Consider the following 19,891-nt stretch of genomic DNA (forward strand, 5'->3'; position numbering starts at 1 on the left):
AACTCTATTTAATTTGACAAGATTCAAATACAAATAGGAGGGGGTGGGGGAAATAGCTAACATTTGAACTTCACTCTCATGCCAACTGTTCAAAGAAGGGAAGAATGTGCACAAACACCACACAGAGAGTTGGGTACAAAAGGACATTTCATGTAACCAGGAAATAGGAAGAAAAAGAGAGGAAGAGGAAAGAAAATTAGAGGGAAGGTAGATCAAGGGGTGAGTTAGTTTTAAGGAAAACAAACTCTAACTAGGGATATACAAAAATATTTATATTTCTTTTTGAGGTGGCAAAGAATAGGAATCTGTAGGGGTGATGCCCATAATTTGGGGAATGGCTGAACAAGTTATGGTATAGAAATGTGACAGAATTCTGTTGTACTGTAATCAATCAACCAATAAACATTTATTAAGTGCCTACTATGTGCCCGGCATTGTGCTAAATGTTGAGGATACAAAAAGAGGCAAAAGACAGTACTTGCCTTATAGAAGCTTACAATCTAATGGACTGTAAGAAATGATTAAGGGAATGGTTTTGGAGAAACTTGGGAAGATTTGTAGGAACTAATATATAGTGAAGTGAACAGAAATAGAAGAACAAGGAACACAATGACAACAATATGGTGAAGACAAACATAAATCTGTATTTACATAGATATATTGCTATATGTTAAAATGTTAGTATATATCTAGATCTGTAAATGTATTTGCTGACCCTGATTATGTGAAATAAGTTTTCCTGACCTTTATTTCCCTTCTCCCTTAGTGAATTCTTATTTCCCCTCTCTTTCTAGTCTTTGAAGGGTAGCAGTATATAGTATCTCTAGTATACATATATGTAACAAGAGGTTCTGTTTTTCTTTGTTACAGTATCACAACTGGGGGGGATGAGATGGAGTGGGTGGGTAGGAGAAGTAGGTGGATTTTTGCTAATTGAAAAAATAAAATATAATTAAATAAACGGATGAGAACATGGGAAATCTACAAGGCCATACTGACATTAACCAGTACACTAGAAAAAGCACCAGATTTAGAGTAAGAAAACAAGAGTCTGAATCCTGTCTCTGCTTCTTATTAGCCATTGTTGTTGTTGTTCAGTTGTTTTTCAATTGTGTCTGACTTTTTGTGATCACAATTTTGGGTTTTCTTGGCAAATATACTGCAGTGGTTTGTCATTTCCTTCGCAAGCTCATTTGACAGATGAGGAAACTGAGGCAAACAGAATTAAGGGACTTGCCCAGGGTCACTCAGCTTGCAGTATTTGAGGTCACATTTGAACTCAGGACTTCCTCATTCCAGGCCTGGCACTCTAGTCACTATGCCACCTAGCTGCCCTTATTAGTCACATAACCCTGGCAAATCAATTAACCTTTCTGAATTTTAGTTTCTTCATCCTTAAAATAAGGGGGATGGTATTTGCATTTACATAACTTAAAGTGATATATATATGAGTAATTGTTTCCCACGACCTTCCTTTTCCTCAGAGAAAACCTAGTATAATTTCTAAACTCTGAACTCCTACTTTATTTGGTGTTTAGGTACATGTGTTTTCATATTTTGGGCAAAGCAGAATTGTTACTATGAAGATTGTAATCTCTTGGGAAAAAAGTGCTGGATATGGTGGTAAACTCTTTGCCTGTGGGGAGCCTGAGGCCTCTGAAGCTCAGGTGTTTTGAGCTGCAGTGGTCTATATTAATCAGGCCTCTGCAGTAAGTTTGGCATCAATATGGTCTAGGAGTGAGGGGGGCCACCTGGGTTGCCTAAGAAGTTGTGGACCAGCCCACAATGGAAACAGGACAGGTCAAACCCATGCCAATCATTTGTGGGATTAGGTTTGTGAGTTGCCCTTGTACTTCCAAAACAAGCGAAACAGGGAGAGGCAATCTTTACAAAAGAAAAAGAAAAAAGCAAACCTGAAAAAGAACATTTTATGTGAGGAACTCAAAAGTTCAAGCTATTACTCTGCCAGTAAATAGGATTTTCCCATCTTCTCCAATAAAGGAAAAGAGATTTCTAGAGACTGAAGACTTCTAGGTTCAATTGGACCTCTGTATCTTCAGCCCAATGTTTCAATTTGTTGTATTATTATTAAATTGCTCACTGAATAGTCACTTACTGCCAACGCAGATGAGTAAGAGCTAAAGATGTTTTGCCGAAATTCTTTCAGTGCTTTTTTAAACATAACATCCACTAATGTATCCTTCTTGCTGTCCTCATTATCCAAGTCATTCATCTAGGAACAAAAGAAAGAATTAGCACATATTTATATAATAATTGTATTGTTACTAAAACTTCCCTACATTTCAATGGTAGAAATTGTATAAGTTATCTCTAACTCTTTAGAATCTCAAAGCTATCATTAGCTCCAACCCTCTAATTTATCAAAGTGACATATTTCTATGAAGCTTACTCATTTTCTGTACCAATGAAAGAAAATTCCAGGGACCGAGAAGCTCTGGCCAACCAGGAAGATGCTTGCTTCTGGATATTACGTTTCCTTCACATTTCTAACAATTTGTTCAATGTTTTTAATTAAAGTCCAATTCTAACACCTCACTGTTGCACAGAGCTGAACAGGTAAATGTGGCTTTTCAGGTTCTACATCAAAGTACAAATCCTGGTAAGGTCCCCACCAAGATAGAAATGCATCAGTTTATCAGTTTATATGTCCAGGGATTGGCTGAGGTCTGGCAGAAAGATCACGAAATCGCAGGCAGCCCTTGAAGATTATGTCCTAAGTGAGAGAGGTATTCTAATCTACTTGGGTGGGGGAAATTCCACCCAAGTGAAAACCCTAACAAAGCTAACTTACCCTACCATGTAGACTGGGCCCTGGGGAGTGTCTAATTTGATACAGACTTCATGTTGTTGTCAGTGAACTTTTTAGGAGACCAATGTACCTTTTTTAGAAGAAACTCATCCATGCTCTTCAAGTCGCTGGCCCTTGTTATGATTGGGACAGAATCGTTTTGCCACTGGACAGACTCTAGTGCAACATTAGTTATCTTTACACTGCGTTTGCGCTTTGCCTTTGGAGAAGGGTCTTTGTTCTCTTTGAATTCCTTTTTACAGTTTCCAGCCAAGTCTGGGCTCCTAGGAGGAGTTGGGTTATGGGGCCCTATTTCTGTAATCCAAAAAAAGGTAGCAAATGAAATGTAGTATGTTAGTTACTTTGTACTCGTTTCCTGAAATTTTCATTGTATTCATGCATTTTTAGAAACATGTCGACAATTACCATAGTATGCAAGAAATATAGGTAGGTTCCCACTTATAAAAAACTAAATTATTTCTAGCTTACTGAAAAAATTGGCAGATGTTTGTTACATCAGTGGGTAGAACACTCGGACTACCTCAGGAAGACCTGAGTTCAAATCTTACCTCAGGCACTTACTAGCTATGTGACCTTGAGTAAGTCACTTAACTTCTGTTTGCTTCAATTTCCTCATCCGTAAAAGAGGGATAAATAATAACACCTACCTTGTAGGGTTGCTGTAAGGATTAAATGACATAGTAAGTGTAAAACATTTGGCAAAGCTCCTGGCACATGCTTACTAAGTGTAATATAAATGTTAGCTTTTGCTATTTTTAAAAGACTGAGGAGAAAGGGAGATGTGTCAGAGGATATGAGAAGGGAAAATCCCTTGATTTTCAAAAAAAGGAAGAGGAAGCAGAATCTGCAAACTATAGGCCAATGAGTTTTGAATATGGTTAATAAAGTTCTAGAAAAGGAAAAGAAGTTCACAAAAAGATAGTATGGAAGAATAGACAATGCCAGAATAACCTGATCCTTTTTTGACAGGCTTACTAAACTGACAGATCAAGGGGATGTTATAGGTATAGCTTACCTAGATATTAGAAAAAATAATCCCAGATAATTCTTATGACATATAAGAGATAAGAGCTACACATCAGCTAGTTGTATTTGGAATTGGTTGAATGGCTGGACCCAATATGTAGTCAGGAAGTGTTCAAAGTTCACTTGGAAGGAGGTCATTCTAGGGTACCCAATGAAGGGATAGCTAATAAGCTGGATGAGAGAGTCAAGATTCTAAGATCTCAACAAGTTAAAATTTCAATTCCAAACCGATGAAATTTAATAGGGAAATAGGGTCCTCTGACTCTAAATCCATAGCTCATTCCATTGTACATCAATTCCAAGAAGGATGAAGATTGAGGCCACTGGAATCCGGCAATTAAAAGATCATTGGTGTCCTTGGAAAGAACACTTTTAGTTAAGAGAAGGATTTGGAAAACAAAATAGGAGGGACTGAAGTGGGAGATAAGAAAACTGAGGTTGGGACGGGTAGGTGGTACAGTGAATACAGAATCGACCCTGGAGTCAAATCTGGCCTCAGACACTTAACACTTATAAGCCGTGTGACCTTGGGTAAGTCACTTAGCCCCAATTGTCCTGCCTTCCCCACTCCAAAAAAGCAAAAAAAAAAAAACAAAAAACCAACCCCCCCATCCCCAAAACTGAGGTTAAAAAGTATAAACATTTTTTAGGCATTTGTCTGTGAAAGTAAGAGATTTAGAATAACAGTGTAAAGAGATGATACAGTCAAACAAAGGTTTTTTTTTTTTTTTGTGATGGAGGACGATACAGAGAAACTTAGTACTGGGAGAATTTAATCATAGGGGCAAAGTTCCTAAAGGATGTTCCAGCTAAGACATGAACTCAAGAGCACAAGTGGATGGTCTGGTTTTGGCAAGGAGAAGGCTCACTTCTTCACAGTAGGGAGCAATGGAATAGAGAATGCAGATGATAGTAAAAAGTTGTGATTTCGGGGGAGAGGAGAGAGCGGGTGATGTTTAGGAGGCAATATTCTTTGTTAAGAGTGGAGAAGAATCTGTTTTGGGGGTCTGAGTAGGGCTGAGAAGGTTTGGAGTAGCCATTACAGACAATGTGATAGGGAGTCAATAAGGGAAGAACTGCTGATGGGGTGTTAGCAATACAGATGTCTCCAAAAAAAAACCTACTGAAAACATTTAAAAAAAACACAGAAGGGAACAGAAGTTCATAAGAAAGCACAGACAAGCAGGACAATTTTGAAAGTAATTCATGGAATTTATTGGTACTTAAAAAAAAATGCTATGAAACCCTTTGACCCAGCAATACCACTTGTAGGGTTGTATCCCGAAGAGATCACAGAAGTGGGAGGAGAGCCCATATGTACAAAAATATTTATAGCAGCTCTTTTTGTGGTGGCAGAGAACTGGAAATCAGGGGGATGCCCATCAATTGGGGAATGGCTAAACAAGGTGTGATATATGAATATAATGGAATACTATTGTGCCATAAGAAATGAGCAGACAGACTTCATAATAACCTGGAGAGACTTATATAAACTAATGCTGAGTGAGAAGAGCAGAACCTGGAGAACTTTGTACACAATTATAGACACATTGTATGTGTGATGATAACTCTGATAGACTGGGCCCCTCTCAGCAATACAAAGTTAGAAGACAACTACAAAAGACTTATAATAGAAAGGGATATCCACATTCAGAGAAAGAACTACAGAGTTCTTTCAGAGAAAGTACAGCGAAAGAGTCTGAATGCAGACTGAAGCAAACTATTTGCTTTCTTCTCTTTCGTGTTTTGTTTTGTTCCTTCTTTCTTATTGTTCACTCCTTGGGTTATAATCCTTGTTTGCAACTTGACTATAAAGTTTAATGTGAAGGTATTTGTAGAACCTATATATGACTGCATGCCGCCATGGTGGCGGTGGAGGGAAAGAGAGGAAAGGGAAGAAAATTTGGAACTCAAGGGATTGTGGAACTGAATGCTGTAAACTAAAAGTAAATAATTTTTTTTAAAAGGGGAAAAATGCTATGAAATAGACATTTGCAGTACCAAGTACAATCCTTTTAGTGTTTTCCTATGTGTAAGAAAATTATCTCTTGCTTAAATGTTTAAGATTAAAAATACTTTTGAGATAGAATGAGTAATTTGACTAATGTTTTGGTAACATCTAGGTAAACAACATTTATGGTACTTTCTTGATCTACCAGTCAATTAAACCTGTCAAAAAAAAGAAAATAAGGTTGGTCTTTTCATGTTCATGATGAAGCCATGCTGGTTCTTTTCGATCACAACTTCTTTTTCTAGACTGATGTTTACTAACCATTCCTTTCTAGAATTTTGCCAGGAACCACAGTTAAATTAATTAGCATTTAGCTTGTGAACTGTGTATTCTCTTCATATATTTTTTTTTAAAAAAGGAAATGTGTCCTGCTCCAACTCTTGAGGGCTCCTCTTGGTCTCCACAATATTGAAAAGACCACTGAGAATGGCTCGGCAGTCATCTCTACTACTTCTTTTATATCCCAGGGATACAGTTTAATTGACTTCTCAAAAAGCAGAAAATCAAGACTATGTAAGGATGAAGTGAAGACAGAAGAGAAAAGAACAGGAGCAAAGGAGAAAGATGTAGTTTAAGGTTTTATGAGGGAAATAAAAGAGTCAGTGGATCAGGAAATTATGGTAAAAGAAAGTAATTTCAGGATGCAGGATACTCTGGAGGTGGAGCGATTTTGTGTGGCTAATAGGGTTGGTAACTTTACAGGTGATGGGTTTTGTTTTTGTCTTTTTTGCTTTTTGGAGTGGGGAGGGAAGGGCAATTGGGGTTAAGTGACTTGCCCAAGGTCACACAGCAAGTAAGTGTTAAGTGTCAGAGGTTGGATTTGAACTCAGGTGCTTCTGACTCTAGGGCCGGTGCTCTATTCACTGTACCACCCAGCCATCCCAGGTGATGGTTTTTAATTACATAGGCTTAGTACTATGGGTTTGGTCACGAAGAGACAGAAGAGTTTCATTAAATGAGGCATTTAATTCTTTATGAGGATATCAGGTGAAGGTCTAATTTAAATAATTCCCATTAATACCTTTTAAAAAACTGGAGGTCTGAAGGGAACCAGGGACTGCTCTAATTCTGTTTCTTGTAGGTTAAGAGGTCTCTAATGGGGGGAAAGAAGTCTCTAATGGGGAAGTCTCCATACAGAATGAGACACTGTTGAAGAGTTTCTGGCTCACAGGCTAGCCATGAGGGGAAAGGGCTCATCAGGCTTTAGGAAAATATATTATCCTGACCTGGCTATGTGGGGGCTTTCTAAGCTCTTAGGATCCCTATGGAGTTAACTGCTTGCAGTAATGAATGGCTAGAATCTTTGGCAATCAGCTTCTGCCTCTCCAAAATCATGCGGTGTTTAAGCACCACCTGGACTTGGTGGTAGGCTCTCTGTTTTTGTTTTTGTGCTCCTTTCTAGCATAGACTTTAGCTGTGACTAATTTTCTCTTGGAGGATTTTGCTTTTCTCTAAAGTATGATAGAAATAATTTTAGTGATAGTATAAAACTCCTTTGGTGCTATGACTCCAGAAGACTAATAAAAGAAGGTAATGAACGAGAAGCATAGAATGACATGAATTTTCTTAAGTGACCTATGTATTTAAGAATTTTTCTGTTTAACTATACTTACTGGTTACCAGGCAGGATTAAAAAAAATATTTTTTTGAGGGGGAAGAGAGATAGTGGCAGTGAGGCAAAAAGGAAAGAAAAGAATAAGAGTATCAATGAAGATTTTTTTTTTAAATGCACAAGAAAGAACCCAAAGGAGGTTCTGGGGAAAACAGAGATAAGCTGGACAGCCCTGGCATTAATGTGATGAATTTATTATATATCTTAGGACAAACAAAAACCAAGCTGAACCTAAATAATTTCAGGTATAATATGCTTTTCCTTTTCTTCTTTGTACAAGGAAATGAAAATGATTGCATGTTTTAGTGTTTGTTAAGTTCAAAATAATAAAATAAGCAAGCCAATAAACAAAAAAACTTTCCCTTGGTCAAATTAAGAATCTAAAGGAAAAGAAAACATTGATTCCAACCTGCCTTCCTTTTTCTCCCTTGTGGAAATACTATCAAGACTGTTAAAAGGTAAGCAGAGAATGTCATCATAGTGGCAAGAATGTAGAGAAAGAGTTTCCAACTTCATTCTATCACCTCCAGTAATGTTTGGGGCCTTTTTGAGGGGTTATTGAAATTTCAAAACAATTTACAAAGCTTCAACACTATGTGCCTGGGGCATGATAGGCTACCTATCTAGGCTGACCTTTTTCAGTGCCAGTCAGACAGAAATTTTACTAGCAAAATAGCTGAACATGTGTTGCTGTTCAGCCAGTCTCACAAAAGAGCAGTAACACTAACATGTGGTTCCATGAGGAAGCAGTGAAGAGGAGTTTTTAAAGCAGAAAATCATGGAAACAAAGTGGAATGGCCGTGGCAAGAAATTATTTGGGACCATGTCAATAGAACTATAAGAAACAGCCAAGCAGCAAAGAGCTATAGGAGTTTATCAGGATTTTCCAACCATAATGTAGTCAATTCTTAATGTAAACTGTTTGGGGCATTCTCTACCTTACCACCAGAATGAGAGTTTATGAGAAGGCTCGAGAGAGTATGTGTGTGTGAGTGTGTGTGTGTGTGTGTGTGTGTGTGTGTGTGTGTGTGTGTGTGGTGGTATGATTTTTTTAAGTGGTTTGTTTAATTCCTGTATACCAACTGAATGCTTTGCTGTTTTACCAATAGGTCTTGTTTATTCTATTGGTAAAGAATGCAATTTATGGGGACTCCAGATATATTTGCATAACAATAACTATCCCAAACACCAAACAATGAACCTGGGTTAGAAAAACATTATAGAATCACACTGTGCTTTCCGATGAATATGAAATAGTGGAAAGTGAAAAGTGAAGCCAGTTTACAGTTAGAACTCTTAATAAAGATAAAGAAGGTGTGTAGATTATAGAGCGATGGACTATAATATGAAATAGTTCCAGCTAAGAAGGGTCATTCAAATTTCCTGACAGAAGCTCAACAGGAGCCCTATCTAGGGTTTGGGCTTTGACTAGGTATAAGTCTCTTTCTGTCATAAACTATTTTTAGACGAGAGCTTCTTTCTCAAACAGCAGTCTACTTTCTTAGGGGTGAATGAAGCAATTAGGCTATGGATTAGCACTCAAAGTGCTTAAGAGGGGAGCTGTTGGCGTTTCAATTAAGCATAAAACATACTTCCAGAGAACTTGGGGAAACAGAGGGAAGAAAGGGCAAACCGAATAAAAGTTAGAAGTTAGAAGGCTCAAGCAAGGCTTTGGGGCACCTAACACTATCAGGAAAAAGGAGAAGCCTGGGAGAAGAATGAGGAACTGCCTTTGGCTAGGAAGGTGCTCTACAACAGCAGCTAGAATAAATAAGCTAGAATAAGAGACAGCAGACTGACCTGTAGAGAAACAATCAGGTAGGAATAGAAGGATAGACTTCCACTAGTGGATGGGGGCAGGACTAGAACAAATGTAAACCTGGGTTAGCAGAGGGGGTTAGGACAGCAATGGTACTGATTGTCTTCTGCTCTATTTCACTGACAGATGTCACAGTGGGTCAAGTGATGGGTCTGGAGTCTGGATGACTCACATCTTCAAATGCTGCTTCAGATACTTACTAGTATGATCGTGGACAAGTCACTTAAGTCTGTTTGCATCAGTTTCCTCAACTGTAAAGTGGGGATAATAATAGCACCTACCTCTCCCTGGGTTACTGTGAGAATGAAATGAGTTAATAATTGCTGCATGCTTAGCACAGTGCCTGGCACACAGTAAACACTATATAAATGTTACTCATTATTATTATTGTGACTACTACTTATTACTTGTATAAGTGAAAAAAGTGCCTCCTTTTCTTTCCTTTCACCTCCTTTCTTCATGAAGATAAGAAATTGTCTGGTTACAAAGAATGGTCTTCTTGAAATTGTCAGTTACAAAGAATGTGTCATGTTTACCTGGAATGTTTTTTATAAGTACATGTAATCTATAGCCTTTTTACTTTTTGTCCTATCCAATCAGAGGATTTGGTGAATTGCACTCCCTTTATGTAGGCTACAGTGATAGCAACATTCTTAAGAATCAACATATAATGAAGCCACTATCCTCTTTCTTGTCTTACCTTCAGGATGGTGGTGGGCAGCAAACATATCAATGCTACCAGGCTCTGAATCAGCAGAAAACTCTAACAACTCTGACTGAGTGGCAAGTTTTTCTCTAGAAGCCTTCTTATCCCCATGTTTCCCTTTTGCCCAGAATTTCATCTTTGCTCTTTGAGGCCTGTAGAAAAAAAGAAAAGAAAAGAAAAAATGATGAAATTTATAATGAGTTTGTCCAAAATATTGCTTTGTAATCTAATTCTGTTGTTTTAAAGATCCAAAAGAACAAATATTTAGTTTTCTTTTTCAATTTGAGGTCTGTATGAACTTCATCTGTTTAGAAGACTGCAAAGACAGCAAGCAGGTACCCAGAGGTGTTTGGGGCCCTGTCCAGTTATGATCTATTCCAGAAATGAGTTATATTAGTTTAGTGCTCTAAAATAGCCACTGAAATTGGAACTTAGTAAAAAGGTTGTGTCAAGACTTGGTCTCATTTTCATAAACATGGTCTTCAAGTGTTCAATGAGGGTCGCTTTAACACAACTCATATCTAGGAGTAAATATTTTCATTTGGAACAAAAGGGTGTCTGAATGATTAAAGACTTTTATTTTTCTCCCTGCCCCTGTCAATGATACCTACAACTTTTCTGTATATTTTAGTCTTTAGCTTTCATGCAGTTGTGCTGGCTTTAGAGGCAAAGCTATTAAAGCATACATTGTGGTCATAAGCAAAAGATGCGAAACAGCAAAGTAAGGCTCTCTGTTTTCTACACACACACACACACGCACACACACACACACACAATTAATTCAAACATTTAAATAATGTAATCAAGATATGTACTGTCTTCTCTCCAGTTCCACTTATAAAATCTGAAGTTTGAAAGACATAATTGTAATGCTGGAGAAGACTTAAGAGAGGATCTAATTCATCCTCTCTCATTTTACAGTTGAAGAAACTGAGACCCAGAGAAGTGACTTGTATAGTGGAAGACACAAGGGAATCAAGAATCTGAGGTCTAATCCCAAATCTGAGATCTTGAGAAATCACAATGTCTTTGGTCTCCATTTCCTCATCAAATAAGGAAATTGAACAAGATTGATCTATAAAATCTACTCTGGCTCTAACATGAAAAACATGAAAGCACCACATAAATATAAATGAAATTTATTAAGTGACTTATCCAAAGTCACATAGTTGGTATTTATTAGAATTTCAGTTTCCTTGTTTCTAGTTTTATACACTTCTACCTCAACTTTCCACTAAAGGCAATTTTTATTATTCACAGTGAGTCTTAATATCAACTGAAAAAAATATTAAGTGTTGAGGATTTAAGGATTTAAGCTACTATAAAAAAGATGTCATTTAGTGGATTGCACTTATTCTCATCCAATCTTTTAGTGCATCAACTCCAAATATACTCAGCATACCTTCCATCAGCAACTGAAGTCTTCTGTACAGCTGTTAACTCTGTAATCTCTCCTTGAGACATGGTTTTATGGAGCTTTGTTTGGCTTTCTGCTGAAGCAAAACGCTGCAAAGTCTGTAATAATTACAGGTGTGAAAGACTTTAAAATTAAATGACTACTTGACAACATTTAAAGTGAAACACAAGTCTTGGAACTACATAGGAATTCCAGAATTTACAGCAATGAAATGAAAATAAACAAATTAGTCAATGAAACATCAGATTTGACCAGAGGCTCAAATCATGTATCAGTGACCTAATCTGTGGATGGAGTTTTCCCTCTGAAGAGCAACGCATTAGGCCTATTGGTTCATGTTTTCAGTCCAGGTAAACGTAGGATCTTTATTTGCATGCTAATTCCAAAGTTAGACCTGTTCTACTGAACAGGTAAAAAAAAAATTCCACAGACTTTTTCAAAAAGCTAAGTACAATTGAGAACTGCCTCTTAATAGATCATCCTTTATTTGAAGAAGCTTGGTGGAAGTTTATTGCAAGAACTTGAAGTGTGTTGTGTTATATACAGTCCCATTAAATATCAAATTAAATTTAGCCTTGACTATCAAATTAAAATGACTGCTCTGTTCAGTGGCTTATTTTAAAAAAGAAATATAAACAGATAATCTCACTGAATTAGCAAATTAAGTATAGGAATATCACTTGGAAACATCTTTTCCATCGATTCAAACTATGTCATAACACTCTCTCCAGTTTTATTTATAATAGAATCATAGAATTTTAGAAGTGGAAGGGACTGTATGTAGTGATTGTCTAATCCAACCCCCTTATTTAATAAATCAGGAAACTGAGACTCAGAGAAGTGCCTAACAGAGCAGGGGATACCAGAGATTAGAGTTCTGTTCTGAACTCGGTTACTCATTAGCTATGTGACCATGAATAAACAATTAAGTCTCTTGGCTTCATTTCCTTACCTGTAAAATGAGAAAGTTGAATTAGATGACTTTTAACCATCAAGCATCATGTAAAGGTGCTTTATAGGTGTGCTATGTAAATACAGGCCATTCTTACATGGCCACTTGTTATACAAGTCACTTAGGTTACTCATTTATTTTCCCATAGTATAAAACAGATTTTATTTTTGCCTTTCATTCTAAAAACAAATATTTTTTCTTTATCAACAGAAACAGAAAGAAAGCATCACCTTATTCAGAATATTAAAAAAAGGGGTATCTTTCACCATATAAGTTACTTGTTCTTGAGAGTGGAACAAAACGAATTGCAGAAAGTTGGTAAAATGCTGAATGTGGATTGGAGGAGTGGGGGCTGCTGGGGCTAGGTCATGAAGATATAACAAAGAGAGATGGATGGAGGGGAATAGAGTAAGTGGTAGAGCAAGGATATGCTAAAAGAAAATTGAATGCTTATCTACAGAGCAGTACATAAATCTACTCACCACTATGACAACTTTCCCATTACCCAAAACAATACTTTCTCCTCATTACATCTTTCTTTTTCCTTAACCCTTTCAAGTTGCTCAATATTCAGAATAGTCTAACTTAACTGAATACAAATGTGAGGGTAACTAAAGGCATGCAACTCTAACCTCTCCCACCCAGTAGGAAGGAGCCTTGCAAATTAGTTTTGTTTAATTTTCAAGAACCTTTCAACTGATGTATTTTATAAAACCTAGTCTAAAAGCTCAATGCTCATTTGTAAAATCAAACGTGGCATTGGGCATTACAGAAGAAAAATGTCATTGCTGATGCATTAAAGCCTTACAAATTGATTCTGCTATGATGATATTTTAGCTTCATAAAATGTAACAGAAGGAATTGAAGGGACTCATAATCAATGGGAATTCTAGTACCCTCATTTAATTCTGATAATGGTAATAGTGCTACATAATGTCTTATCCTTATAATTTCACAATTTTTCCCTTATAAACTGTTTTCTAACATGGGTTATGTGTAAAAAAGGTCTTAAGTATGTTTTACCTATTAATTACAATGCAAATGTCCCTAAATTTAAAAAGTTCCTCTTTTAGAGGTATCTAGAAAACAAAACTCAGAACTACAAGTTCTCTTACAATGTTCTCTCACATCTCTCATCTGTAGTATGGGAATATTTACTTGTTAACTACTTAGAAGAATAATGGTATTATTTAAATAAAATGTACATAAATATCTGCTGTTACCATTTGTAGCATCTCTCACTTTGCAATATGGCACATGGCTACTCAATTTGTTCTAGTGATATTCAGAGGGCTGAGTACCAGGGCCTGCTAACACCAACTAGTGAGCAGAAAGCCTCTTGATCAACAGTTGTTGTCTTTCTGAATCTCATGCCACACTAGGAACCTCACCAAAAGCTGGAGTCTGAGGCGGCAGGTGCTCATGAAAGCCTTACCTGACTTCCCCTCAAACACTTACTTCCTATAGACTAACCATTCTGGTTCACTCCTACTGCATAATGATTAGACACCTCAATGTGATCAGTCAATCAATTAATAAACATAAATTAACTGCATACTATGTGCCAGACACTATTAAAAACTCAAGGAGTTTACAACCTCATTCATGGGAGAGACTACATGCAGACAAATATATACAAAGCAAGCTGTATAAATAACAAACAGGAAATAATCAACAGAGGGAAAGATTAAGAGGGATTGGGAGAAGCTTCCAGTAAAAGATGGGATTTTAGCTGAGACTTAAAAGGAAACCAGGGAAGTCAATAGGCAGAATTAAGGAGGAAGAACATTCTAGGAATGAAGGACAGTCAGAGAAAATGCCTGGAGCTGAGGGATGGAATATCTTGTTCTTGGAGAAGCCAGGAGGTCAGTGTCACTGAATGAAAGGTAAGTATCAGGGAATGAGGTAGAAGAAACCTGGAGAGGTAGGAGGGGGCTAGGTTATGAAGGGCTTTGAATGCTAACAAAGCATTCTGTATTTGACCTTGGAGGCAACAGAGAGCCAATGGAGTTTTTTTTTGGGGGGGGGGGGGTAGAGGAGTGACATGGTTGGACCTCAGATTTATGAAAATCCCTTTAAGTTGGCTGAGTAGAGGATGGGCTGGAGTGGGGAGACTTGAGGCAGGCTGACCCATCACCAGGCTGTTGCAGTAATCAAGATGTGTAGTGAGGATGGCCTGGAACAGAGTGGTTGTAGTGTCAGAAAAGAGAAGGTAGCATATTTGGGAGATGTTGCAAAGGTAAAATCAACATGCCTTGGTAAAAAATTAGATACAGGGCTGGGGTGGGGAGGAACAGTGAGAGAGTGAAGAATCCAGAATGATGTGCATGTTGGGAGCCTTAGGCACTAGGAGGATGGTGTTGCCCTCTACAGCAACAGGGAAGGTAGGAGGGGGAGATGGTTTAGGGGGAAAATAATATATTCTGTTTTGGACATACTGAATTTAAGACATCTACTGGACATCCAGTTTGAGAGGCCTGATTGGTTGAAGAATTTAACAAGAACATTCTTCCATTATTATTTTACCTTATGTTATCATTACAGAACTATAACATCAGAGAAGGGACTTCAGCAGTCACCTAGTTCAACTTATTCCTGAAAAATTTCCTCTACAACATGTATGACAAAATGGTTATCTAGTCTTAGTCTTTGTCAGAAGACCTTCAATTAGGGGGAACCTATTCCCCGCCAGGGCGGTCCTTTCCAATTTTGGACAGCTTTAATTGGTGGGAAGTTTTTCCTTATGTAAAGCCTAAATCTGCCTTTTGTCTCCATGCCTTAGTACTGGCCATTCCCCATTCCCAGAATAAACTCCATCCTTACTACTCCCTCAAAGAATCTTTTTCTTACTTGAAGACACAACTCAGACATCACCTTTTAAATGAAACCTCCACAATGGTTGGTGCTCTCCTTTCTTAACTACTTGGTATCTCTCCTGCATAGAATTAGTTTGCATATATTGATATATGTACACATCTCCAATGGAATGTAAGCTTCTTGAGAACAGAGATTGTTTCAGTTTTTGATATCTGTATGCCTGGTACCTGGCACACAGTAGGTGCTTGGTCCTTTTTCCAGCCACATTGTTTTACAAGTCATCTGGTGGTTTCAAATCTAGATACATCGATAGCATTGCTTATCTGTGGAAAACTCTTAAATCATCAAACATAGGAAAGGATTTATAAGAAAATTTCTCTAAGGTGCCTGCCTAGAGATCCAGTTCCCTTGTGTGAATTAAGTACGGTCCCATCTGGCAGTGGGAGAAGAATGGAATAAGTGACCTTATGCGGGTACGTTATAGTCTCATGGTTTAGCTAGCTCCTAACTGCTTCAAGTGAAGTCCTGTGAATATGGCGCTGGAAATGTGGGAACCACCTGCAGGTATCTGTGAGAACTTGAGAATTAATAGAGAGCAGGAAGAAGGCCAGTGCTTAGAATAATAGGAAAAGCAAGCTTTCACTCTGTATAACAAGTTTAAAGTCTTAGTCACCAGTCGAGACAAAACATCTTAATGGAGTCTCACTGCAACACCTGTTGGCTATGTTAGAGATAATACACAGCTTATCCAGATGTTCACCTAAAAACAACCTTCAGATAATAAGCTAAATAAGCAATGCTATCAAATGTATTATAGATCTGAAACTGCCAGGTGATCTGCCAAAGGCTATCACAAGAAAAAGGGCTGAGCAAGTCTGGTACATCAACCAACCAACCAACCAACACTTGTTAAGCACTTACTGTGTGCCAAGTGCTAGGGATATAAATATCAAAAGCTGAAACAATCCCTGCTCACAAGAAGCTTGCATTCTGTTGCAGATGTGTACATGTTAGTACATATAGACTAATTATATACAGAATAAATACCAATTATAAAATATAGAAAATAAATAAAATAAATACCAATTGCTGTATTCACTGTACAAAGCAGATGAGGAGAGGTCTAAAAAGTCAGATAAAATTACCTGGAATAAAAGATGGCTCTCTGCTCTTTTGGGCTCCACACTTCAGTGGTGGGGAGGTAAGAAGATAAAGAAAAAAGAAGAGATAGAATTCTTTGGGTAATGGTCTGCTTTATTTCCTAAGGTCCACATGAAACTTTGGAGAATTTAATAGAGCCAACCTCTTTTATAGGAGAGGGAGGGGGTAGGTCTAGACCTGTTTCTAAGGTCCATAATATCTGAGGGGTATCTCTGGTTTTCAGGATCATACTTATATTCTATTTCAACCCTGAACTGGAAAGGTCAAATAAATATTAATGCAAATCTCTGTGATCTAAGGTAAAGAAAAAATCTTGAGATGAATTTTGTCTCTTTTTCTTTTTTTTTGGAGGGCAATTAGGGTTAAGTAACTTGCCCAAGGTTACACAGCTAGTTTTTTTTGTGTGAGTGTTAAGTGTCTGAGGCTGGAACCGAACTCGGGTCCTCCTGACTCCGAGGCCAGCACTTTACTCACTGAGCCACCTAGCCGCCCCTTGTCTCTTTTTCAATGCTTAAGAATACTGACTGATGATTAAAGAAATGCAAAATAAAACAAATCTGAGGTACCATAGGTCTGTATCCCAAAGAGATTTTTTTTTTAAAAAGGGAAAAGAATCTATTTGTACAAAAGTATTTATAGTCCCTCATTTTTTGGTGCCAAAGAACTGGAAATTGAGGGGATGTCCATCAATTGGGGAATGGCTAAACAAATTGTGGTACATGATTGTAATGGAATATTAGTGTACTATAAGAAATAACAGGCAGTATGATTTCAGAAAAACCTGTGGAGACATACATGAACTAATGCAAAGTGAAATAAGCAGAACCAGAACACCGTAAATAGTAACAACAATAATGTAAGTTGAAGAACTGTTAATAACTTAGCTATTCTCAGCAATACAATGATCCAACACAATCCCAAAGGAAGTATGATGAAAAAGACTATCTCCCTACAGAGAAAGAACTAATGCTGTCTGAATACAGACTGAAGCATACTAGTTCTCATTCACTCATTTCCTTCCTTTCTTTCTTTCCTTCCTGAGTTTTCTTGCACAAAATGACTAATATGGAAATGTTTTTACATGACTGTACATGTGTAATCTATATCGGATTCCTTAGGGAGGGGTAAGGGAAAAAAGGAAGGGATAGAAATTAGAAAAATTAAAATTACAAAATTAAAAAAAAAAAACCCAAACCAATGAATGTCAAAAGTTGTTTTTCCATGTAATTGGAGAAAATGAAATGGTATTTAAAAAAGAATACTGGGGAGCAGCTAGGTCGTGCAGTGAGTAGAGCACCAGCCCCAGAGTCAGGAGAACCTGAGGTCGGTTCCAGTCTCAGACAATTAACACCCACACAAAAAAAACTAGCCGTGTAACCTTGGGCAAGTTACTTAACCCCAATTGCCCTCCAAAAAAAAAAAAAAAAAAAAAAAAAAAAAAAAGAATACGGACTGATGTGGAGAAATAATACAAAAATAAATTGTAGAAATATTAAAAGCTTGACACTAGCTTTAATTTAACTTTTATTTCAGCTAAATGCTTAAATAATAATAGTCTCTGAAAATAATACTTTAATTTAGTATTCATAACTAGTAATTTCAAAATGTATAATGTGCAAACGCTATATAAGGTAGTGATATTAACTTGCTTAGTTAATTATAATCACTTGTTGCTACTTCATTCTTATTTTCTATATAGCTCTTCTCTGGAGAGTATGATTTGAGATTTTTTTTCAGCCTTCAATCTCTCTGTGAAAGTCATAAAGGGTGCTTATGGACAACTATGGAATAGAAAACAAAAATTTATTGAGCACCAACTGTGTACAAGGTACACAGTTATATATATAGAATATAAAGGGATACAAAAGATTTTCTATTACAGGTACCATAAGAATAATACAAATGGGACTGCAGGTATTCAGAAGGGGAGGTTGGACTCTTGGTGGGAGTAATGGAAGATTGAGGCCAGAGGTATGTACAGAAGCAGCATGGAAGGTTCCAGAAGATAAGAATGGGGAGGAAGACTCCATGTGATTACACATAGCTCTTCTTTGTGCACACTGTGCTCCAGCCCAACTAGCTTAGCTGTTCTCCCCTCATATCACTTTGCATGGTTTGCCCCAGAAACATAGCACCGACTATTTCCAAGGCCTCCAATGTTTGCCCTGCTTTGGCCTGCTTTCTTGAAATCTTTAACTCTTGGCAAAGCTCAGCTCCAGTGCCTCCATTCAATTTCCAGCTATCCTTAGTTGTTCATCTATCCTCCTTTATCACTATGCATTATCTCCCAGTCACTCTCCCACCTCTTATCTGTGAATACTTGTAAGCCTTCAGTGGGATGTAAGCTTTAGGAGGGAAGGAACTTTCTCACTTTGTAACTGTACACATAGTGCCTAGCACAGTTATCTGGTATATAGTAGGTGTTTAATAAATGCATGTTGGATTGACTGATGTTGAAGAACAATAACCTTAGCAACTACACCTGTGGATTCTTCCCTCAGAAAATGTATCCCCCTAAGCCGCTGATCTGTATAAACATAGGTTTTTGACTCTTCTGAATACAGAGGACTAGTGGGAGCTGCAGTTAACAGGATGAACCTATAAAGATTATTTTGTTATTATTGTTGAGTCATTTCAGTCACGTCCAACTCTTTGTGACCTCATTTGAGGTTTTCTTGGCAAAGACACTGCAGTAGCTTGCTATTTCCCTTTTTAGCTCATTTTACAGATAAGAAAACTGAGGCAAACAGGTTGAAGTGACTTGCCCAGGGTCAAACAACCAGTAAGTGTCTAAGGTCTGAGTCCTCTTGATACTAAGTCCAGTCTTTATCCATGGTGCCACCTAGAGGGCCCATAAAGGTTATATGGCTGGCTGAAAGAAAAGAACACACTTCCTAAAGAATTAGGATCCACTCTTTGGGAATGAAGGCACTTTTCAGAAATTACTGATGGCCTATTATATCAGGTAGCGAAATATCTAATTCAAAAAGCCTATGGAGGCATTTAGTTCTACCTAGTTTATTGAATATGGACCGTAAATCTAAGGTAAAAGAAGACCCTGGGTCTTCTGTGTAACTAATAACCTTGGTCAAAGACTTCTGAAATAAATGTGAAACTGGGACCAGGTGTGTACAAACCCTGCATACTCACGCTGCTTACATTCAAAGTAGGGAACAAATCTTTGGACAAAGAATTCATAGGTTTCTTATCCATGGAAGTAGACATTGGGAACACACATGATGTTCTAGTAGTAACTACCTATTTTATCCACCCCACACAAGTCTGGAAATCAAAAGAATTTTTTTTCAAAAAAAATTTGAGTTTTATCTCTTGCACTCATTAACTGTGAACTGGGAAAAATTACATAACCTCTTTGGTCTCTTCATGTGTAAATGAGGTAGTTGGACCAGCCGATCTTTAAGGTCCCTTCCAGCCCTAAAATTCTTTGATTCTACCCAGAGAACAAAAGGTTTTCAATGCTGTCAAATATTTTGGGGGTAGTGAACAGTATTTGTTTGTGGATACTTCTAAGTGCATATC

At 37.5% G+C, this 19,891-nt stretch overlaps 1 protein-coding gene across 14 annotated transcripts in view; it reads right to left on the bottom strand.

The window, feature by feature from the left end:
• Positions 1-19,891, bottom strand: part of MYO9A (myosin IXA) — a 324,456-nt gene that overhangs the window by 60,500 nt on the left and 244,065 nt on the right. For all 14 annotated transcript variants that reach the window (XR_011164264.1, XM_069067272.1, XM_069067273.1 and 11 more), the window contains 4 exons: positions 11,407-11,519; positions 9,999-10,156; positions 2,901-3,124; positions 2,117-2,233 (listed from right to left, as the gene is read on the bottom strand). Coding sequence is in view for 13 of the 14 variants with exons in the window: in XM_069067272.1 (XP_068923373.1) it covers positions 2,117-2,233; positions 2,901-3,124; positions 9,999-10,156; positions 11,407-11,519 (612 nt within the window). In the remaining variant the exon portion in view is untranslated. The remainder of the gene's footprint in view (positions 1-2,116; positions 2,234-2,900; positions 3,125-9,998; positions 10,157-11,406; positions 11,520-19,891) is intronic.

Source organism: Petaurus breviceps, unplaced genomic scaffold, assembly GCF_028583685.1.
Source record: "Petaurus breviceps papuanus isolate PSGF00001 unplaced genomic scaffold, PetGlider_PUasm1.0 90740, whole genome shotgun sequence".
NCBI lineage: Eukaryota > Metazoa > Chordata > Mammalia > Diprotodontia > Petauridae > Petaurus > Petaurus breviceps.